Source organism: Pipistrellus hanaki (assembly GCF_964339955.1).
Source record: "Pipistrellus hanaki genome assembly, chromosome: 1".
Lineage (NCBI taxonomy): Eukaryota > Metazoa > Chordata > Mammalia > Chiroptera > Vespertilionidae > Pipistrellus > Pipistrellus hanaki.
In genome coordinates, this window is record NC_140503.1 from 60799759 (window position 1) to 60821809 (window position 22051).

At 44.3% G+C, this 22051-nt stretch overlaps 1 protein-coding gene and 1 pseudogene across 3 annotated transcripts in view; one reads left to right on the plus strand and one right to left on the minus strand.

Annotated features, from left to right (window-relative positions):
- STARD9 (StAR related lipid transfer domain containing 9) overlaps positions 1-22051 on the minus strand; it is an 89773-nt gene that overhangs the window by 31014 nt on the left and 36708 nt on the right. For both annotated transcript variants that reach the window (XM_084904199.1, XM_084904198.1), the window contains exons 8-20: positions 21353-21422; positions 20504-20576; positions 15577-15644; positions 13300-13397; positions 12663-12869; positions 12386-12483; positions 10778-10855; positions 10281-10352; positions 7374-7553; positions 3748-3799; positions 3266-3403; positions 2496-2578; positions 2250-2353 (exon numbers count right to left, since the gene is read on the minus strand). In XM_084904199.1, coding sequence (XP_084760325.1) covers positions 2250-2353; positions 2496-2578; positions 3266-3403; positions 3748-3799; positions 7374-7553; positions 10281-10352; positions 10778-10855; positions 12386-12483; positions 12663-12869; positions 13300-13397; positions 15577-15644; positions 20504-20576; positions 21353-21422 — 1321 coding nt within the window. The remainder of the gene's footprint in view (positions 1-2249; positions 2354-2495; positions 2579-3265; positions 3404-3747; positions 3800-7373; positions 7554-10280; positions 10353-10777; positions 10856-12385; positions 12484-12662; positions 12870-13299; positions 13398-15576; positions 15645-20503; positions 20577-21352; positions 21423-22051) is intronic.
- On the plus strand, positions 18116-18967 carry LOC311628727 (ferritin light chain-like; annotated as a pseudogene). The gene has a single exon. The product of its transcript is annotated as a ferritin light chain-like (transcript).

The following is a 22051-nucleotide window of genomic DNA, read 5'->3' on the forward strand; positions in this document are numbered from 1 at the left end:
CAGGTGCTCCTCCAGAGAGAAAGGGGAGGGAAAGAAAGCCTAGGACAAGGAGAGGCTTGGGAGCCAACTCTCTGCCAACCCCACCCAAAAGCAGAGAAAAGACAGTCAAGGAGATGCAGCCACACCACTGGGAACCCAGCTGACAACAGGCAGTTTTCTCCACTCTCACGGGCTCTTTCCCCAGCCCCGCTGCCCAATCACAGGCCAGAGCCCCACACACCCAACTTCTAGCAGGACTGGCACAGGGTGCTGGCTACGGCAGCTGGGCAGGACCAGCTCAGCCCACAGGCTCCTAGAGCTGGTGCTGAAGAGTGGGGGCAGCGAGTGGGAGGCCTCGATTCTCCCACTTCTCTCGGTCCTCTCCGAATGAAAGGGAGCATTCTCAGTGTTAATGAAAGGCCATGTCAGGGCCGTGGTGCTAGAGAGCCCAGAGGGCCGTGAAAGGACAGGAGACCAGTGTTCCCCGGTCAGCGGGTGAGACGGGACAGGATAGCGAGAGGGAGGCTGCATTCCTGGACAGCTCTCCGTAAGAACCTCCCAGCTGGGAGCTGGAGCTGTGGGATGTCGGGGACTTGGCAGAGCACTCCACATGTTCTAGCTCTTTCATCCTACTTCAAGGATCCCTGGGAGAGAGAGGGCAGTACCCTTACTTAGAGGAGCAAACAGATTCAGAGACTCAGTAACTTGCTGGAGGTCACACAGCTTTTCTGCCATTGCCAGGAGGCGAAGCAGCTTTATCCAATCCCATCTTCCTCTCTAAGTTTCAGGGACATTCTCTGTAAGCCTCTGAACTCTGGGAAAAATAGATCCTAGTTCATCTTTCCAACGGAAATCTTACTAAACAAGGCCTCCTTTCATGGACTCATTACAAGGGAGGGCCACTCTGACTAAGCAAGAGCCTCACTCAGCCTCAGTCCTGAGTCCATCTTGGCCTTTCTGCACTTGGCCCTGTGTCACCTCTCCAATCTTATCAGTCCTCCCATAGGACCCCTCAGTACCTCCTTAGATGCTATTGAATCCTCAGCAGCCCCACTGTGAGGATGTACCTGCTTCCTTCCCTGCCCCAGTGTACCTCTACTCCTCCACCCGACATCCCTCACTGCACGGCCAGACCTCAGGCTGTCTTCAGCTGCCACTGCACTCACCTGGCCTGAGGCAAGAGCAGCTGGATCCCCATGAAGGAACCACGGGACCAGTGCCATCAGAACCCTTCCAGGAGCCCTGTGCTCGTGGTGCTGGACAGCACCCTGACCCCGGTGGTCTCACAGGCACCGAATCCCCTGCTGACATTGCTAAAGGAAGTCCCAAGGCAGCAGCCACTTTGCCTATGGGAACAGAAGGATACCACTGTTCCCAAAACCAAATCCACAGGTATCTAAAGCTGGAAGGGAATTCTGAATGACTATAAAGAAGAAAAGTAGTTGCCACCAATCACTTATAAAACTCTGGCTCCATGCTGAAACCGATTTGGCTCAGTGGATAGAGCGTCAGCCTGCAGACTGAGGGGTCCCAGGTGTGATTCCGGTCAGGGCATGTACGTTGGTTGCGGGAACATCCCCTGTGGGGGGTGTGCAGGAAGCAGCTGATCGATGTTCCTCTCTATCCCTCTCCTTTCCTCTCTGTAAAAAATCAATAAAAATATATTTTAAAAAAACCCAAAAACCTCTGGCTCCATGCCTCACAGTTACAGTGCTGGTGAAGTGGATGGGAGAGGGTAGAACCCCAAGATATTTTCACATTTCTTCTGGAGGTCCTGTCCTGTTATGCATAGTTCTGGACTCTTGGCAAAGAGAAAAAAAGGAGTCTCAGTCCCACAATGTCTTTAAAAACTCAGAGAAAGCCATAGTCCTGGAAGCTATGTGGCACACATCCGAGCTCGCACACAGGAAGCATGGAAGGTAACTTACAGGGAGGGAAGTTCAGAAACTGTATCAAAGCTGCCTACAAACACACCACATTTAAATCTGGGTGACAGAGGAAAGTGGTATAGGAAACAACAAATGTCCTGCCTTTCAGTGATGAAGAAGACTGAAATATCAAAGAGGAAATAAATGAGGGCCAAGACCACTTCCCTGCCAACGATCAGCCGAGCAGCGAGCTCAGCATCTTCAAATCACATTCCAGGGTGGTGCAGACCAGGCTCCATTCAGACCGTGGCTGCTACCCTCATCTCCTCCCAGCTCCATGTTGAAATGGACTAAGAAGAAACATTCATAGGTTTCACAGCAGAACAAGCAGATGTTTCTCACCTTTTCTTCCCAAGCAGAGAGCAGAGACCCAGCCTGGAGGCAGTGACATCTCCATCCAAGTTCAGCCACTCCAAAGAGCCACTACCACCAACAGCCTCTCCCACCTGGGAACAGGAAGAAAGCACAGCAAGACTGCAGTCATCGGCCCTCCCCACCCTCCCAAGAGAGCCAGACAAAGCTCAAACTCCTTCCCCAGAAAGGAGGAACCGGGAGGCCAGCACCACACGGAGAGCACAGCGTGCTCACCTGCCTCCTCTGCCGAAGGACAGCAGCCTCTGCTGGGTGGCTGAATCGGAACGTCTGTGCTTTCCCCAGGGTTATGACTGCTCCTGTGGCAGAGAGAGAGGCAGATGAGAATTCAGCTCCTGTTCTGAGGATACACTACATGCAGGGCACTGTTCTGGGAGATAAAAGTCCTACCCTCAACAAGTGGATAACTCAGCTGAGCCAATAAAATATAGATTCATTGGATACTGCCCAGCACATGCATCAAATTAATGAGATGAACAGGAAGAGCCTGGTACTCAAAAGAGAAGCAAGATGTGCCCCAGGTGGAGCCGTCAGGGAATACTTCATGGGAGAGGGGGAATGTAAGCTCAGCCTCAACGGACAGACAGAACTTAAACAGATTAATAATAATAGTAATAGTGCAATAATAATGAGTGTTTACTAAATGCCAAGAACACTGTTAAGAACAACATTACATGAATTAGCTCATTTAATCCTCACACTTCCTGCTATTCAATCCTATTATTATCCCCATTTTTCAGATGAGGAAATGGAAGCTCAGAGACTTTCCCAAGCACAGAGCTAATAAACACAGGGACAGATTTCAGATTCATTCTCCATTCTGGGGCCCAAGAAATAGGGCTTCTTGCATGCGAAGAAGACTTATTAGGAAACCTTCCGATCTCTGGGTGCAGAGACTGCTTCACTGAGTTCTCTGAGTCCAGCCCATGAGCATGGAGCTGGTCCATCACTCATCCTGGCATAAACAGGAATGCAGACAGTCCTACCCTGGGTCAGGCGGCAGGAGGCAGTGACTTCCCGGCCATTGACGAGGCAACGGGCCCCCTGGGCAGGCCGCAGAACGACGACCCCACAGGCGCTGGTGATGGTGCAGTGGTCTCTCTCGATCCATTGACCCTGCAGGACTACAGGAGAGGTGGGGGTCACCTGGACGGAGGCATGGCCCAGGGGAACACCTCCTCCATTCTTCCCATGAGATCAGAATCCACATCTGGAAGATCTCAAATCATGACGAGAGAGGAAGAGCCATCCACCTGAAACCACCTAGTCCTGGATCCTCCCACATGTGGGTCCCCTCCTGTCATGTCCCAGCCACAGAGCTGCAGTCCCCCAGCCTAGCAGCAAAAGGAGCGGCCCTTTAGGACTTCAAAGATCCTTTCCACTCAGAGCAACATCCGGTTTCTCTGCAGAAACCTGTCAGGCCTGAGCACCTGCCACCAAGTGTCAGACCAGACGCTCTGTCACTTACCAATATCCTGTTCCTGCTCTGAGTCAATCCTTCCTATTTTTGTTGTCCCCTCCTAAAGGGAAAAACAAAGCCATTGAAATGAGAATAAAAAGGAACACAGCCCTGCCTCCAGAGGAGAGTCCACTGTTTGAGTTTATCACTGTCTTCCCCCACCCACCCCAGCTTTCCCCAGATCACTTCTCAACTTGGGTTCAGGCTGTTCTGACTGCTCTGCCCACTCACTCTGCAGCCAGAAGGACCTGAGAGAGTAGGGGCAAAAAATATAACAAAGCAGCACCAGATCTTTGCAAAGTCCAACAAGTGTTGGCAAACTCCTACAGCCTGAAGTTAGGGAATAGCCATGGCCATCAGAGACCTTAGTCTGAGGAAGTGGGCGCACAGGGATAGCTTTTCCCAGGGCTGAGGGTCATGTGGTCCAGTCAGTCTCAGGCACACGTGTTCTAGAAGGTGAATGGGAGCACAGGACTTTTACCTTCTTGGTCCGCAGATGAAGTTTGACAGACACCAGATTGTAAGAAGGATAAAGCACGAATAGGACAAAAGCACATCTAGAATCAAAAAAAGGACTGGAAGAGAGTATAAGAGAGGAGGGGAAACGGGAGTTAATATAAATGAGTCACAAGGTTAGTAGAAGACAAGGCCTTTTGGCCTTTGATTATGACAATTCAGACCACACAGCTCTGTTGAGGAAGGCAGCAAATGGCAAAGAGTTGCTGAGTTTAAATATGTATTTGTCATTAACTGAATAAACCATTTACTATGTCCTAGGCAATGTGCTGACTTATTACACCTCTTATTTAATCCTTTAACCCAAATGTAGGTATTATTATCCCCTGTTCGTATGTTCATAACGAGGAATCGGAAGCTGATGAAACCATAAACTAAATAGGAGAGTTCTGGCTAGAATTCCGTGCTTTTCCGACCTCAACATACCACCTCTCCGGTAGCTGAGGCTTCGCTGTTCACAGCCACAGGGGTGGTCCCTACCGTTTCCCCCAAGAGCTGGTGAGAAGGAAGACTCCTAGAAGTGATGAATGAGGCTCTGCGCCTCCCTCTACATGCACACCCACAAACAGCCAGAGCCCAGACTTTTCTGCTCAGTCACTGAGGATCACACAAGCCAGTGCACACTGGCCTCCAAGCACTGCCAAACAGAATCAAGAGAAAGAGGTCAAGACCCCACGTGTGGGTTCAGGGTCACCCTGATGATGAGGCACATTCCTCCCCACAGGATGAAGGCCACAGCACATCACAACTTCTAGACCTGCAGGGCAGTAACAACCAGAAAATGCGATGGCTTCTGTTTAACAGGATTGAACTGCCTCCTTACCCAGGGGAGGGTAAGCAGCACAAAGGCACGCACGTATGTGGGGAATTCCAGGACATCAGTAACCTGTGTTCTATGCATCCGTCCCTCGGCCCCCTTCCACCTGAGGTTCCTCCTGAGGCAGCTCAAGGGAAAACAGCTCCCAGGGCATTGCTAGTGACTAGTCCCAGATCTGGAACCAAGTCAGCAAAGCAAAAAACAAACAAGAGAGCATCCTGAGTGATTACTGTTACATCCCCAAACCAGGTGTATACAAATGAAAGAGAAAATGGGTATATAGTATACAGAAATGCCAGGATTAGCACTAACTGGAACCCCATGCCCTGGCTCACTGGACACACACCCAGAGAAGGAGTGCCACCTGGGTGTGCACTGACTCAGAGGGAAGGCCAGCACCTCTGGGTTCAGATGGGCAGTTGTGTCCTTTGACCCTCAGCTGTACCCCAAGCTCTACCACTTGACTTCCAGCTTCATCTGCTCCTTCCACATGCAATCAATATATCAGATCAGTTCTCCTCAAATACTGGCCATTTTAATCCACCTGGTCTCTTCCAGACTTCCAATCTCTCCCCGTGGCTCTGACTAAGAAGGATCCATAGTATTTAGGTTTTGCCTGAGGCATTTTCACTGAGATCATTTGCACTTCGTGTATCATACAATAAGCTACTTTAACGTTTTCTGAGAGCCCCAGTCTCTGACAACTCCTTCGGGGCTTATCCTAAGAACAGACTTTCTGCACATGATGAGCTTTGCTAACATCTCACTACCACATGCACTGCAGCATTAGTAGTCTAATTTCTCCAGGGATAATAGCAGCATTACACAAGCCCCATAAACTCTGTTCTTTTTCATGTCCACCTTGGACAATTATGAGAATGAAGATTGAATGTTCATTGAGCAAGTAATTTGGACACGTAAAATATATTTTGTCTTCCACAGAGACTGTCCGACAGCAGGACATTTTTTATGAGGTCAGGATATGAAACTATCCACCATGGGTAACTGATTCTCAAACTGCTTCATTTAGAAATGAGGACCTTGCCTCCAGATGACAAAGAACCAGCTGAGCAAGGTCCTTCATGGAAAGCCTTAACTTCATTCTGTTTTCTCTGGGTGGCTGCATGTCATGCCCCCATCCCCCACCCCCATCCCTTTAGACTCTCCCTCATGCTTTCTCTAAGGTTCAGGTATCTACTTTCTCTCTCCTCTCTTCTTTCCCAAGTAAACCTAATAATGGAGAATTGTTGGTTTGCGGGTTGAGTGACATGGGGAAGTATTAAAAGGGAACTGTTTCAGATCACCTGACTTCCCCATTAGCCATCTGTGAGCAGTCTGCATTTGCACAACTCAGGAGTACCAATGGTACTTTAAGGTTAGGATTTCACTTCCTTGCCTGCATTTGTGTGTTTTAGGAAGCCAGAAAAGGAATACAAGCAGCATCATTCTTATTTTAAAACTAGAGGCCCGGTGCATAAAATTGGTGCACTGGGGGGAGGGATAGTCCCCTCAGGCCGGCCTGTGCCTTCTCACAGTGTGGGACCCCTTGGGGGCAGATGTCCGCTTGCCAGCTAAGGCCTGATCCCTTTCGAAGTCAGGGACTCTAGCAGTCTGAGACTCCTTGCTCCTTACTGCCCACCTGCAGCAGAGGCAGGAATCTCCTGCCATCGCCACTGCATTTGCCAGCTGTGAGCCCAGCTTCTGCCCCCTGGTGGTCAGTGCACATCATAGTGACCAGTCGTTCTGCTGGTCATGCCGCCATTTGGTCAATTTGCATATTAGGGTTTTATTATATAGGATGAGGAAATTAAAATTCAGAGAACAAAAGTAAATTATATAAAAGCAACAGTAGCAGCAACTACAAGAGAAAAATGATTGTTCTGATTTCCAGTTTTCTGCTCCATTCATACAGAAGCCAAACAGGTTGGCTCAATGGATAGAGCATTGGCTTGGGGACTGAAGGGTCCCAGGTTCGATTCCGGTCAAGGGCATGTACCTTGGTTGCGGGCATATCCCTGGTAGGGGGTGTGCAAGAGGCAGCTGATCGATGACTCTCTCATCGATGTTTCTAACTCTCTATCTCTCTCCCTTCCTCTCTGTACAAAATCAATAAAATATTTTTTTTTTTTAAAAAGCCAAACCGGTACCAACTGGCTGGCTAGCTGTTTCCTGCGGGCAAACCTGAAGTCTGCTCTGGGACATCTGTCTCAATTCACAAATGCACAGCTGCTGCCACTGGCTTTCCCTCCTCGACCTCCGGAGCCAGTTAACTCAGGAAGAGGGAATGCAGCTGCCTACTCACCTTCAGGTGGTAGAGAACGACACCTGTGCTGAGCACATCCTCCTCCAAGGCCATCAGGTGTGGCAGGCTGGAATCGATGACAACCCCAGCCCTCCTCCTGTTGATGTCCACTCTGTAATGCTCCATGAGGGCCTTCCACTCATCCCACTTCTGAGTCCAGTCTTTAGTCAGCTGGTCTATCTGCAGAGACAGAGGAGGTGGTCTCAGAGACAGCGCAGGAAGCAGGACCGAAGTTGAGGTGGCATCCTGGTCTGATCCCCCACCGCTCCCCAGATATCACTTCCTTACTCTCCTCACTGCCACTGGCCGAAGCCCCACAGAGGCCCTTGCACCTCCTCTGGGAGATCTCTGTGTTTACAAGTTTTCTTCAATAAGCAAGTGTTACTTTCCTAAATAGAAACTCCTTCATAAACATTATTTTTAAAGTTTTCTGCAACAGCATGTATTATTTTTATAATTGGGGACAAACACTATGTGTTATTTTTTAAATTGATGGAGATATTAGTCAGACATCTGTAATTCCCTCTCCCCATCCCCTTCTATGGGAGCATCCTGGGAATCCTTTTGTGACCTAACACTTCTTTCTCAAGGAGCAACACCTGCACTTCTAATGTGTGTACGTGGCTCAAAGACCACAAAGCACAAGAGAAGTCTCCCCTGGGAGAATATATGAAACTATGACGCCACATAGTAATAAAATAGCAACAACAATAAAATCCTGAGGGCTTATTATGTATAGGATCACAGTTTTAAAAATAAATGTACCAAGAGTTGGGGCCTTACCACTATCTAAAGAATGTAAACAAATAATATTGAATGCAGAGTCCTCTTTCCTTCGTATAGTGGAAATTCATGCCTAGGCAGGCAGCTTATCCTGGAAGTGGAAGAATTGAGGAACCCAAAAAAGAAACTGAATTCACCTAAATACTTCTCTCATAAGTGCAATACTTAAGAAAAAAGATGCTATGCCAAGTTTGTGTACAACTAATTTATGTACCCTACAAAAATTATTTTTAATGTCATAATCCCTGAGTTGAAGTTTGAAAACTACAGGATAACCAAAGGGCTGAGCTGGATTGGGAACTGGCAGAGGCGAGCAGCAGGTCACTCTGGCTTAGTTTGGCCAACCCGGCATAGAACCTGGAGGCACAGCTGGACACACCTCCCTCTGGCTGGCTCTCTCACCAATTCCTTCACTGCCTAACATCACAGGATAGGCCAGCCCACTGCTGATTCAAGCCCCTTGAATTCTGCTGGCCTGCATAATGCAAAACTGCTAATAAGCCTGGAATGATTTTTGACTCTTTATCTCTTATGTATAGAAATACAATATTTTCTGAACCCCAGATTAGAACATATGGTTAAATACAGAATCTCTGAGAAAATTCTGGATGTATGATATAGTCCTAAACTTTAGTTTGGATAATATGCTGACACAGCCAGGATACTTTAATAACACATAGGATGATGTAATAGAATACTGGACATTGAGACATTTGTTTGCAGGATCTAAAAAGAACCTGTCATTAAATAATGCCTGCCTTTTTTTCCTTTTTTCCTTTTAAGGGAATCACCACTTAGTCTAATCACCCAAAATGTTTTGTCTGCCCTCTCCCAGGGTCATGACAGCAGTCTCTTTTCTGGTTGTCTCTCTGCCTCCAGGCTTCCCTCCTTCCAATCCATCCTACATACAACTGTCACATTAATTTCCCTACTACACTTCTTCATTATCACCACCCTGGTTCAAACCTCCCAAACTGGCCCTCACCTTAGCTCCACTAACTTCTACCAGGAGCACCCATTCCCAATAGCTTAGCCTTCCTCACACTGTGTGCTTCCCCGTGGCCTCCCACACCTGTTCATTCTCTCAGTTCCATGGCGTTGCTTATATTATCCCTCTCTCATCCCAAATTCCTTACCCCTTCTATCTACCTAACAAACTCTATCAATTCTTCCAGGTCTAGTTCAAGTTCTCTGACTTCCAGCTCCAATTCCAAGCCATCATGATTCTTTCCTTCCTGAAGGTCTTTCATCTAACTCTGTGGTCGGCAAATTGTGGCTCACGAGCCACATTCGGCTCTTTGGCCCCTTGAGAGTGGCTCTTCCACAAAATACCACGACCTGGGCGAGTCTATTTTGAAGAAGTGGCCTTAGAAGTTTAAGTTTTAAAAAATTTGGCACTTGCCAGGACCGGTTTGGCTCAGTGGATAGAGCGTTGGCTTGCGGACTGAAAGGTCCCGGGTTCGATTCCGGTCAGGGGCATGTACCTTGGTTGCGGGCACATCCCCAGTAGGGGGTGTGCAAGAGGCAGCTGATCGATGATTCTCTCTCATCGATGTTTCTAACTCTCTGTCCCTCTCAATTCCTCTCTGTGTAAAATCAATAAAATATATATTTTTTAAAAATTTGGCACTCAAAAGAAATTTCAGTCATTGTACTGTTGATATTTGGCTCTGTTGACTAATGAGTTTGCTGACCACTGGTATAACTCATACAGTTATTACATTCAATCACTCTCTGACTGTGCTCCCAACTACACTGCAAGCCACTTGAAGGCAGGGACTATTCTGTATTTCTTGTAGCATCTTGCAGAGCACCTCTTTGGTGCTCAATGAATACATGTTGGTTGGTTGATTTACCAACTAGAAAATAAATTTTATTTTCTAAACTACAGTCACTATCCAAAGGGAGTTATGAATCTTTGAGAGAACAAAACAAAGTCAGAAAGCTTGTCACCAGCTCTTCAGACAAACAAATCCCCCATTCAAGGCCCAGTGAAGACAAAAATTACCTCTAAACCAGACACTTTGCTGACGAGGGAACAGCCGGGGCCCAGGAATGACGGAGGAGATCGGACCTCCTCCCCGGGTGACATAAAGCACCACGGGGTCCACCTCACACACCCACCTTCAGTTCGTTCTGGAGAACCAGCTCCTTCAGACTGCCATCCTTCTGGTCACACAATGAACTGAAGTTTCTCTGCACAAAGAAAGAGCTGTGTTTCATGGGTCCCACCCTTACCCTGATGAGGGGACATCAGATGCAGATAAGGGAAAGACTATAATTAAAATCAGAAATAAATCAGAAGCCTAAGTATTTGGGCTCAGATTGACACAAAGAAGGTGAATTCAGGAAATTTTTCTGGAGGGCCCCATCCCTTTATCTGCCCACACACAGAATAAGAGCCATTCAGGCAAATGCCCTTGGACAACAAAGATGGTAGAGTACGAGGATGTCCACTCCATCTGAAACCACACAGGCAACCAGAGCAATCCCCATCCTGTCTCTGCACCTGCCCCGCCCCACAGGTGTTACTTCACTGAGAACACAATGAAGCAGGACTCAGATTCTTTGTGGAAGAAAAGGGGCTCTTGAATACATACAAGTTCTGGTTGCCTGCATACCAGCTCGAAGCTCAGTAGCACGGCTTTCAGTCTTCTAATCTCTTCCCTGAGTTCTCTGATCAACTTTACGTTTGCATCCTGAAACACAGAGAACTCAGTCACCACTGATTGATATCAGGCCCTGGATAGCTGTGAGATGCTTCATGCAATCAGCCTGGAAGAAGTAGATTACTCTTTGGGAGTACCTTCTGGGGTAGCCTCTTACAATGTGGTCCCAGGACTAAGAACTTGTTAGAAATACAAATTTTGTTCCTACTCAACACCTACTAAATAAAAAATTCTTGAGGGCTGGGGCCCAAGCTGTGGTTTAAGAAACCCTCCAGGAGATTCTTATACATATTAAAGTTTGAGAATCACTATCCTAGAGCAGGAGGTCAGGCAGGTAACACAAATGCCAGGGCTTTTCAGATAGTAGGTGTTAATCTTTCTGTATTATAACTAAACTTAGTACCTGTTTAACTACATTGCCTTTTTTAACCCTTGGCTAAAAATATGTTTTTATTGATTTGAGAGAGAGAGGAAGGAGGACAGAGAGAGAACATCGATTAGTTGTTTCCTGTACTTGTCCCCAGTGGGGATTGAACACATAACCTAATTATATGCCCTGACAAGAATGGAGCCTGCACCTTTTGATGCTCTGTAAGATGCTCCAACCAACTGATCCACCTGGCTTGAGCTAATTACAATTACAATTATAATTACATTGCCTTTTTTAATAGTCCATATAGATCTGTCTGGCCACTAGTTTGTAATCACTGCTGTGGAACCATTCACTGAAATTGCAAAGCAGATAAGGAATTTTTGGAATATTCTCATCATTATTCAGCTTTCAAAACTAATGAATCTATTATGTGCCTATTTTAGCCTGAAACAGAGACATAACTACCATTTGTATGCATCAACATATAAGCATGCATTAACATATATTCAGAATAAAATTAGTAAATAAATAATAATTATTAAGTAAATAAATAAGAAAATAATCTTTCTTATAGTGACAATGGTACACCACAGATGTTAAGAAGAATGGTCTTAGGGAAATATTTAAAATAAATTATTCATAAAAGGTTATAAATGAAGTCAGTAGAGATATGAGAGAAAGGTATTAACACTAGAAAAAATTTCACTTTCTTATCATTCAGAACAAGTTTGGCAAGAGGAGAGAAAGAGAGAAATACTTAAGAAGAATGACACCAGTGAGAGAAATAACAAAAGGAGATCTTTATGTAAAGTACTAGAGGCCGGGTGTACGGATTCATGCCCTGGTGAGGTCCCGAGGCCTGGCCTGCACCCTCTCGCAATCTGGGACCCCTCAGGGGATGTCCGAGAGCTGATTTCAGCCCAATCCCCACAGGCCAGGCCCAGGGACCCCACCAGTGCACCATCAGGGCCAGGGAGGGACCATAAGAGGGCTCCAGGGCATGTCTGGCATGTCCCATCCAGTCCCAATCAGCCGGACCCCAGCAGCTCGCTAACCTACTGGTCAAAGTAGGTTAGTGGTCAGTGTGTGTCATAGCAACTAGTCAAACGGTCACACAGTTGGACACTTAGCATATTAGGCTTTTATTATATAGGATAACAGAACAGGACTTCAGATGAAGGTCTCACCTCATTCACCCGTGGCTTGTTGATGATGTTCTTGGCATTGGATGCATATCTCAGTGTGCTCATGGTTTCACTGTAGCTAGTGTGTGCAGGAGACACAGCTAAGGTACAAGGAGAAAGTTAAAAATCATGCCGAGCCCTCTGACCCAGCCCATAACCACTTGCCTTGCTGTTACTGTCCATCTGTGTAAGAGACCCTTGATGAAATGGGTGGTCATGGCCCTTTCTCTGAGGCACAGTACCAGTCCTAACCCAGAACCAGTCCCAGCTTCCTACTCACTGGCAACCATGATGGTTCTGGAGTTGCCTCCAAGGCTGTCCTTCAGCAGCCAGGTCAACACGGAGTCCCGGTATGGAATATAGGACTGCCTCCGAGAGGGTCCCCCTTCAATGCTGGTCCCAGGAGAGCCAGAAATCCCACTGTCACCACCACTTCTAATTACACTGTTAAGGCTCTGGCAGCTGCTGAATACTTGAGAGTTCTGGGCTTAAAATACAAAAAATAATAAAATTGGGAGAAAAAAAGAAATTCTGAAGCAAATGCATTAAAAGAAAACAACGGCTAGGAGCACTTCCTAATCCCTTTCTGCATACAGTAAGATGCTTTAAGTTTGAGTTCTGAATCAGACTTTGGACTCATGACATGGAGAACTTGAGTTACACAATTTTTTAGTCTCTCTTCTTTCTGAAATGAGAGTACAAGGATAATGTCTAACTTGCATTCTAAATCAACAGATAAATACCTATTTTTATGCCCCAAACCACAAGGTAACTACATCAAAAAGAATCTTGTATCTGCTCCATTTTGGGTTTTTTATTATTTTTTTTTCCTGCTCCATTTTGATAAAATAGAAATACATGAGTTATTCTCCAAAGTCTCCCTCCCACTCGGGTGATCCAGTCTATCAGCCAAATACCTAAGGTAGAGATGACAATTCCCAGAGTCACGAGAGACTTGTTGATATTGGCTCCTTCAGTGATCCGATCCTTACAGTAGCTGGGGTCTGCTCTTTCACTAAAAAAGTAAATGAAGAAAAAAAGCATACAAGACAACACTATCCTTACAATATTGCTGAAGATACTATCCATTATGTTGTACATCACATAAAAGATCCAATAAATTCCTTTTAGAATTCAATTCCAGAAAAAAAGTTACCATCTTGTAATGAACTAGAATTCTTCTGTTTCTCAAGCATTAAAAATCAAATAATTCATTACATTTCTGTTTTTAGTTTGGCTGCCAAAGTCCTTCCAACTAAATGCAATACTCACAATAATTATATTAGCACTAAAGGCCTAGTGGACGAATTTGTGCAAGGGTGGGGTCCAGCCAGCCTGCCCAAATTAGGGCCGATTTGGCGAGAGGCCAGCTGGGGGAGGGGTTACGGGCGGTTGGCCGGCTGGCTCCACCCCCTGGTCGAACTCCCTGTTGAGAGGACAATTTGCATATTAGCCTTTTATTATATAGGAATTGAGATCCAGTGCATGAATTTGTGCATGGGTAGGGTCCGGCTGGCACTGATCGGGGGCCAGCGGCCTTGGTGAAGGCCATGGGTGCTTGATCGGCCAGCCCTGCCCCTGATCAGAGTTGGGAGCTGAACAGGGGCGGAGCTGGCCTGGGGGAGAAACTGCAGGCTGATCAGGGTGGGGCAGGCTGATCGGGGACAGGGCCAGCCAGGAGGAAGGAGGTTGGTCAGCTGCTTTGCCCTCAAGCAGGGTGGGAGAGACCGATCAGGAGTAGGATGGCTGGGGGCAGGGACCGCAGGAGGTTGGCCAGCCAGCCCCACCCCCAATCAGGCCAGTTTGCTGGCCATAGTGGCGTCATAGCTTTTTGGTACAGTCACTGCCCCTCTGCCTTTATTGTTTTATTTCACACATTACTGGCTTTATGATATCTGTGTCATTACTGTCAACTATCTCAAATTCCTTTTTCTAAATAAATGGGCAATAGTCAAAATTTACACTTCTGATTAATTGATATAGTTCATTCCAGATAGCTCTTAGTTGTTTTGGGAAGATTTTTTTTGCACTTGGTTTTTAAGGAACTACTGTACCATATTAATTATTTAGCAATTTTAAAATAAGAAAATTTCCTTATTTCATCTTACTTTTCTGTGACCACATTGTCCCCAAGACTTTCTTCTTTCTGGACATGTGACTATAATTCATGCTTCATTCTAATACTTAAAAGGCAGAATGTTGCCCTGACTGATTTGACTCAGTGGCTAGAGCGTCGGCCTGCGGACTAAAGAGTCCCTGGTTCGATTCCAGTCAAGGGCATGTACCTTGGTTACGGGCACATCCCCAGTAGGGGGTGTGCAGAAGGCAGCTGATCAATGTTTTTCTCTCATTGATGTTTCTAACTCTCTATCCCTCTCTCTTCCTCTCTGTAAAAAAATCAATAAAATATGTGTGTGTGTTTTGTTTTTGTGTTTTTGTTTTTTTTTTTAAAGGCAGAATGTTTTCCTCAATGCCACAATATTAAAAACAACACACCCAAGACCGGTTTGGCTGCCGAGACCGGTTTGGCTCAATGGATAGAGCGTCGGCTTGGGGACTGAAGGGACCCGGGTTCAATTCCGGTCAAGGGCATGTACCTTGGTAGTGGGCATATCCCCAGTAGGGGGTGTGCAAGAGGCAGCTGATCGATGACTCTCTCTCATCGATGTTTCTAATTCTCTATCTCTCTCCCTTCCTCTCTGTACAAAATCAATAAAATATATATATATATTAAAAAAAAAGTTTAAAAACAACACAAAACTTTTTTTTTTAAACTAATGTAGAGGGATGTATAAAATCAAAACTAAGTCAAAGGAAAATAGTATGCTTTTTAGAGCAGCAGTTTTCAATTCTGGCTGGCACTGAGCACTTTAAAACTACCGATGCTTGCACTCCCCAGACCCCACTAATAACCGATTTATTTGGTGTAAGGTGCAGCCCAGACATTGGGAATTTTAAAAGGTCCCAGATGATTTTAATAGACAACTAGGATTGAGATCCCCTGACAAAGAACTTTTCACAGTTCCTAGAAGCTATAATTTCTTAACCTAGTATTCAAAGAATGTTTCTTTTGTGATTTTCTCAGGATTGTTGAAATATGAAAAAAGGTTGGAACAAGGTTATTCCCTTTAAAAATAGCAAGAACAAGGTCTCTGCCAAGGGAGTAATTCCCCTTGGCTTTGAAATCTAATTACCTGCCTGCTAAGTCCACGAGGTTGATCTTGCTAGCGACTTCAGAGGGGTGGTTGTTCTCCAGAACCGCCTAAGGTAGAAACACACGTAAACCTTGTCATTTGGAACAATGGGTCCCCCCCGCACCCTTAGACACTTTCCTAACCGCGGTGAGATTTTGGATTTTTAGCCAACTCATTCCAAAAAAATCTATATTCAAATGTGCCAGATGAGATCTCAATATCTGATAGATACAATCAGTAAGCTCTGGGTCCTTACTTCACTGAAAACATGAGAAGACTTCTGAAAAGAACTGAGAAAACCCCCCAAAAGTCCTCTGACACCAAGGGACACCGAGAATTTTAGTGCAATTGACCAGGCAGATGTTCAACTTTCCTCCAGGGGCTCCGACTCTCACAGCAGGTTAGGGCCCTGCTGGAGGTTTTGTCTGTCTCTCGTTAACCTTAGTCACATCAGGCTAACTGGCTATGGCAGCGATTTTCAATCTATTTCATCCCATGGCACACAAACTAATTACTAAAATTCTGTGGCACACCAAAAAGTGTGTTTTTTGCTGATCTGACAAAAAAAAAATTAGATATACTGGTAATTTTGATTCATTCACATGGGGTGGCTATTGTGTCAGCTATTCTCATTTTTCTTATTTGACATTCTAAGGGAAAAGAGGTCGGCACCCCTGACTAAATATCAGGTATTGCATGTTTTAAAGCTTTTTGCAGCACACAAGTGTACTGCAGAACATGGGTTGGAAATCGCTGGGCTAGAGCAAGCACTGTGCATCTTTATATTATATTCAGGGGCATCCAGCCCTCAGGAGCAAAACTACTTTTTCCTTTCCCCCTTCTTTAATTCAATGTTTATTGTTTTGTTTTAATGTTGTACATCCATCACAAAAAATCCAGCTTTAAAATATTTCCCAATTTTCCTCAAGTGTGTTTGCAATCACTCTCCATTCCCAACCCCAGCCCTAGGCAACCACTAACAACTTTCTATCTTTATAAATTCATCTTCTCGGGATATTTCATATAAATAGAATACTACAATATATGGCTTCTTTCACTGTGCATAATTATCTCAAGATTCATACATTTTAAGATGTGTATCAGTAGTTCATTCATTTTTATTGCTAAGTAGTATTCCATTGAGTAGTTTATCCATTCACCTTTTGATTGACATTTGGGTTGTTTTCAGTTTTGAACAATCACAAATAAATTTTATAATTTATTACAAAATATATTTTATACAAGTAACAAACATGAATATTTGTGTACAAGTCTTTGCGTGGACATTTTTTTTATTTTTTTATTTTTTTTTTTTGTCTTGGGAAAAATACCTAGGAATGGATCACATGGTAGGCATATGTTAAATTAAAAAAAAAAAAAAAAAAAAAACTTTCAAAAGGTATTGTACCACTTTCCATTGCCACCAGTAGTTAGTGTATGAGAACTCCAGCTCCTATACATGTTGCCACTATCCTATCTAATAAAAGAGTAATATGCAAATTGATTCACTCCAACACACAAGATGGCCGCCACAAGATGGCGCTTTTAATTTTAGCCATTTTATTTAATAGATTTTTTTTTTTTTCAGAGAGGAAAGGAGGGGGATAGATATAAACAATAATGAGAGAGAATCATTGGCTGGCTGATCCTTCACTGAGGATAGAATCCACAACGCAGGCATATGCCCTTGACCAGAATCAAACTGGGACCCTTCAGTCCACAGGTCAACACTCTATTCAATGAGCCAAACCAGCTAGGGCTAATTTTAGACATTTTAAAAAGTGAGTAGTGATTTCTCATTTGGTTTCAATTTGCATCTATAATAACTAATGATGTTGGGTATCTTTTCAAGTGCTTAATTGCCATCTGAATATTTTCTTGAATGAAGTGTTGGCTCAAAATTTTACCATTGTTTTGACTTTTATTAAGTTTGGAGAGTTCTTTATATATTCTGGATACTTTATCAGATATTTACGTTTTACAAATAAATTCTCCCAATCTGTGGCTTTTCTTTTTATTCTCTTAACTAATAGCCCTGCGCACGAATCCATGTGCCAGTAGCTCCCTGCAGGGCCTGGATGCTCCACACCTGCTGCCCAGATGCTCTCCACAGCCCAGAGGCCATCGTGGCTCGGTGCAGAACACTTGCCTCATTGCCGGGATGACAACACAAGTGTTCCCCCTTACTCCCTGCCACTCCGTGCCCGCTGCCCAGAGGCCCTCGGCAGCTGGGGGGGAACGCTTATCTTGTCGCCATGGTGACAAAGCAAGCATTCTGCCAGGCCACTCATGCTGCCCGCTCTTGGCAGCTGCCCCCCTAGGACTGAGGGACTCTGGCGAGGCTGAGAGGACTGGGTACTGCCATCTTTGAGACGAAGTGGTTAATTTGCATATTACTCTTTTATTAGATAGGATAGTATCTTTCAAAGAACAGAAGTTTAAAATGTTGACCAATTCTAAATTTCCATTTGTTCTTTTGTTCAATTTGTATTGTTAGTATTATATCTAAAAAAAAAAAAAACTTCAGGCAGTGCTCTGGCAATCCCGGACCTGTGTCTTGCTTCAACAGTGTTTGGATGGAACAGACCCAGGGACGCCCCTTCTTCCAGCCTCTGGCCACTCTCCTGCATCTCATCCAGTCACCACCTTCAGAACCACCTCCTGCACCAGCCAACACACCAGCTTTTCTACCTTAACTCCTTATTGCTGAACAACCATGAGCTCCCAAACTCGTCAGAATTCTTCCACCCAGGGGGAGGCTGCGGCCAATCGCCTGGCCAACCTACATCTGTGGCCTCCTACCTACTTCTCTCTGGGCTATTTCGACAGCTACGCCGTGGCTCTGGAGGGTGTGGGCCGTTTCTTACGCGAGTTGACAGAGAAGAAGCACGAGGGTGCTGAGCATCTCTTAAAGCTGCAAAACAAGCGTGGCAGCCGCATTCTCTTCCAGGACATACAGAAGCCTTCCTAAGATGACTGGGACAAAATTCAGGACACCATGGAAGCTGCCCTGGCCTTGGAGAGGAACCTGAACCAAGCCCTTTTGGAGCTGCAGGTTCTGGGTTCTACCTGTGCAGACCATCATCTCTGCAACTTCCTGGAGGACCACTTCCTGGATGAGGAGGTGAAACTCATCAAGAAGATGGGCAACCACCTGACTAACATCCACAGGCTGGCTAACCCCCAGGCTGGGCTGGATGCCTATCTCTTCGAAAGGCTCACCCTCAAGCACGAGTAGGAGCCTTTGGAGCCCAGAGGCCTTTCAGAGGCCCCTCTGCATCCCCCTGGTGTCTCTGGCTTTTACCTGAGCCTCTTCCCAAAACTACTAGCCATTCTTTTAACCACCATGGAGCCCTCTCCCATGCATTGGACCAAATGAAACATCAAAGATTTTTGCAGAGAAAAAAAAAAACTTTACCTAATCAAAGATCAGAAAAATTCTCCCATGTTATCTTCTACAAGAGTAATATTTTCAGGTTTTACATTTATGTCTATAATCCAGTTTTTGTTAATTTTTAGATAAAGTACAAGGCATAGATCAAAGTTGTCTTTCTTTGTTTTCTTTTTTTTTTTCTTTTTTTTCTTTTTTTTTTAAACATGGATATCCAATTGTCCTACCACTATTTGTTGAAAAGACTAGATAGTAGTGGCTGTTTATTTTGGTAACCTGCCTGGAATAAATCTTTAAAATCTGTCTCCCCATAATATGCAGAGAAAGCAGTCTTAGTAGTCTTCTCCCGTGGTTGTTTTCAATTTTAAGCTTGGCTTCTTAGGAGCCACCCTATATCTACAAAGCTTAGTATTTAGGCAAAGATTGGTCAGAAGTTGTCATCAAATACCTTAAGCCAATAAGACTTACACTCTCTGCTGACAGATCTACCGTGTTTCCCCGAAAATAAGACATCCTCCGAAAATAAGACCTAGCGCATGGAAAGATAAGACATCCCCTGAAAATAAGACCTGGCACAACTTTGGGAGAAAAAAATTAATATAAGACACTGTCTTATTTTCGGGGAAACAGGGTATGTGGACTAGGAAATAAAAGTTCAAGCAATTTTTAAGTTTACCCCACATTCCCTAGTCACGGGGCCCTCTGTGTTTCCACTGCATGTATGTGCGGATTCTGCCAGTCAGGGCTGTGTGGCTGGCTGGAGCCTATTTAGTCTGCTGTGTATGTGCACAGGATATGTGCGGATTTCATCACAGCCCCTATGGCTGTATCATCTCTCAGAATCCCTGTTAAGTCCCGTTAGCCTGCCAGTTCATTCTTGCCTGAAACAGAACCACAATCTGGGACTAATGGAGCCACTTGCCCTCCTTAGTTACTTACCACTGAGATCACCACTTTAACTGACAATGCCCCAAATCAAGACCTCTGGCACCAGCAGCAACACAACTGCTGGTTTTCCCAACCTTCCCTTCCCGATTGAACTATGTCATTAACAGAGACAGGGATGGGAGCAGCCCAAGGAAGTCCACTGTACATATGAGTACACTATACAGTTCATATGTGTAGTGTGCATTCAATAGTTTTTTTTGAATGTATGCTTCTCAGTTTATCATATGTCTGTGGTCTATTTTTAGAATAGAGAAATGGTGCTTTTGACAGTTTTGTCCAGCTTTATGGTTGCTTTTTGGGGATAGGGTTTGCTGACTTCCTCATTCTAACATAATAGAAGTGTATCTTCTGTTCCTTTATTTTAATGACTTTTATTTCAATCTTGCTATTTGCTTTTAATGCCCATACTGATCACAGACATGAAAGCTCTTTGAAATGTTAAAAGTAAATATAAGTAGAAGATATTTTAATTAGTCTTACTAAACGCCTCTACCGTTTCTAGGTGCACAGCTTACTAGACCTATAAATGGAAGAAGTCAAAAGGGACTAGGAGAGGAAGAAATCTAACCAAATATAGAGTTAACCAACCTGTGTGTAGTGGATAGTGAAGATGGCATGGGATCTGCTGCTGGCCTCATGAACATGGGTAGCTGCTGTGATTCTATGTATACAAGGCAAGACAATTAGGACGAGGATTGTTTATGCCTGATGAGTTCTTGAGGATCCATGGGGAACACAAGGAATGCCAGTGTTAGGCTTAGAGATGAGAATCATAAAACATCCATATTTAGTCCAGTATACTTAGGAGATGGTCTCATGAGGGCAGAAGCAGTATTCTATGAACTGATATCAGAGAATAAAAGGGAATGTATCTTCATGCTAAACTACAATAGAACTTTATTTTTAAGCAACAGAAATAAAAATCACAATTGAAAAGGGGATATTAAAGAGTAGTATTGGAAGAATATCCCAAGACAAACCATGAAGTAAAGACAAAGGGAGTAAAGAACTTGCTGGAGAAGAAACCTCAGAGACAGAGAATGTTGTAATTAAACATATGATATTAATCTTATAGTGCCAGAAAGACCTTTAAAATTAGATCTTGAATTATAGTGCACAAAGACAAATACTGCTTAAGCCAGATAAAATTCAGTCTCCCTCATAACTTTATTCCAACGTTAAGTCAGGAGAGCCTTCCCTTTGCCTAAATCTAAGTCAATCATCCTTCAGTTTAAGACCATCTCATTACTAGTGAGAAGAGCATGAATCTTAAGTCATTGCACCTTACCCTGGGTACATTACTGTTGTGAGAAAGGCCTCCTGAATAGGAGTTGGGTTGCTGCAGAGATAAATATTATCATACATGCCCAAGAGGGATGAGAACACGGGACTGAAGAATGAGGCTCAAAGAATGATAGGAACAAACAAATGTGTTACCTGTTTGCTATTCCCTCCTCCAAGAGTTGAATTACTTGCTTATAGTTGGTAACTACATGTTGAGATAAACCTATCAGAATTGTGAAGGAGAAAAAAAAAATAACATTTTTGATAAAGTTTAACCTTTCCTTATAATTCTTTACCTTTATAATTTCTACTTTATATTATTTAATAGACATGAGAGAACTTCCTAAAACATTCAAATAATAAATTAACTCAAATATTTATTGGAAGCCTACTGTTAAACATTGTGATAGACTCTGGAAACATCTGTCTCTGCCCTCACAGAGACTATCATATAAGACTAATTCATGTAGCAACAACAACAACCAGTCAATAACAATGAAATCCCTTACAGTTCAGCTATGTAGGTTATAATTTTTTTTTTATATAGTACTTCATTGGTCTTCATTAAATTCCTGAAGTATACAGATACTATCTCCCCACAATATGACAGATTCAGTTTGATGTACAGTAGATATGTCCCTATCTTCCCACAGTTTATGGTATGAGCAGTTATACTATACATGATAATATGGCCAAGTGCCACGGGAGTAGGATAATCAATGCTCAGGAGATCAGAGAAGTGGTCAGGGCGGGCTCCATGGAGGAAATAAGACTTGAATTTGGCCACTGCAGAATGGGGAAGATTTAGATAAGTGGAAAGTTGCTTGAGGAGATGAAAGTAAATTTTTATGA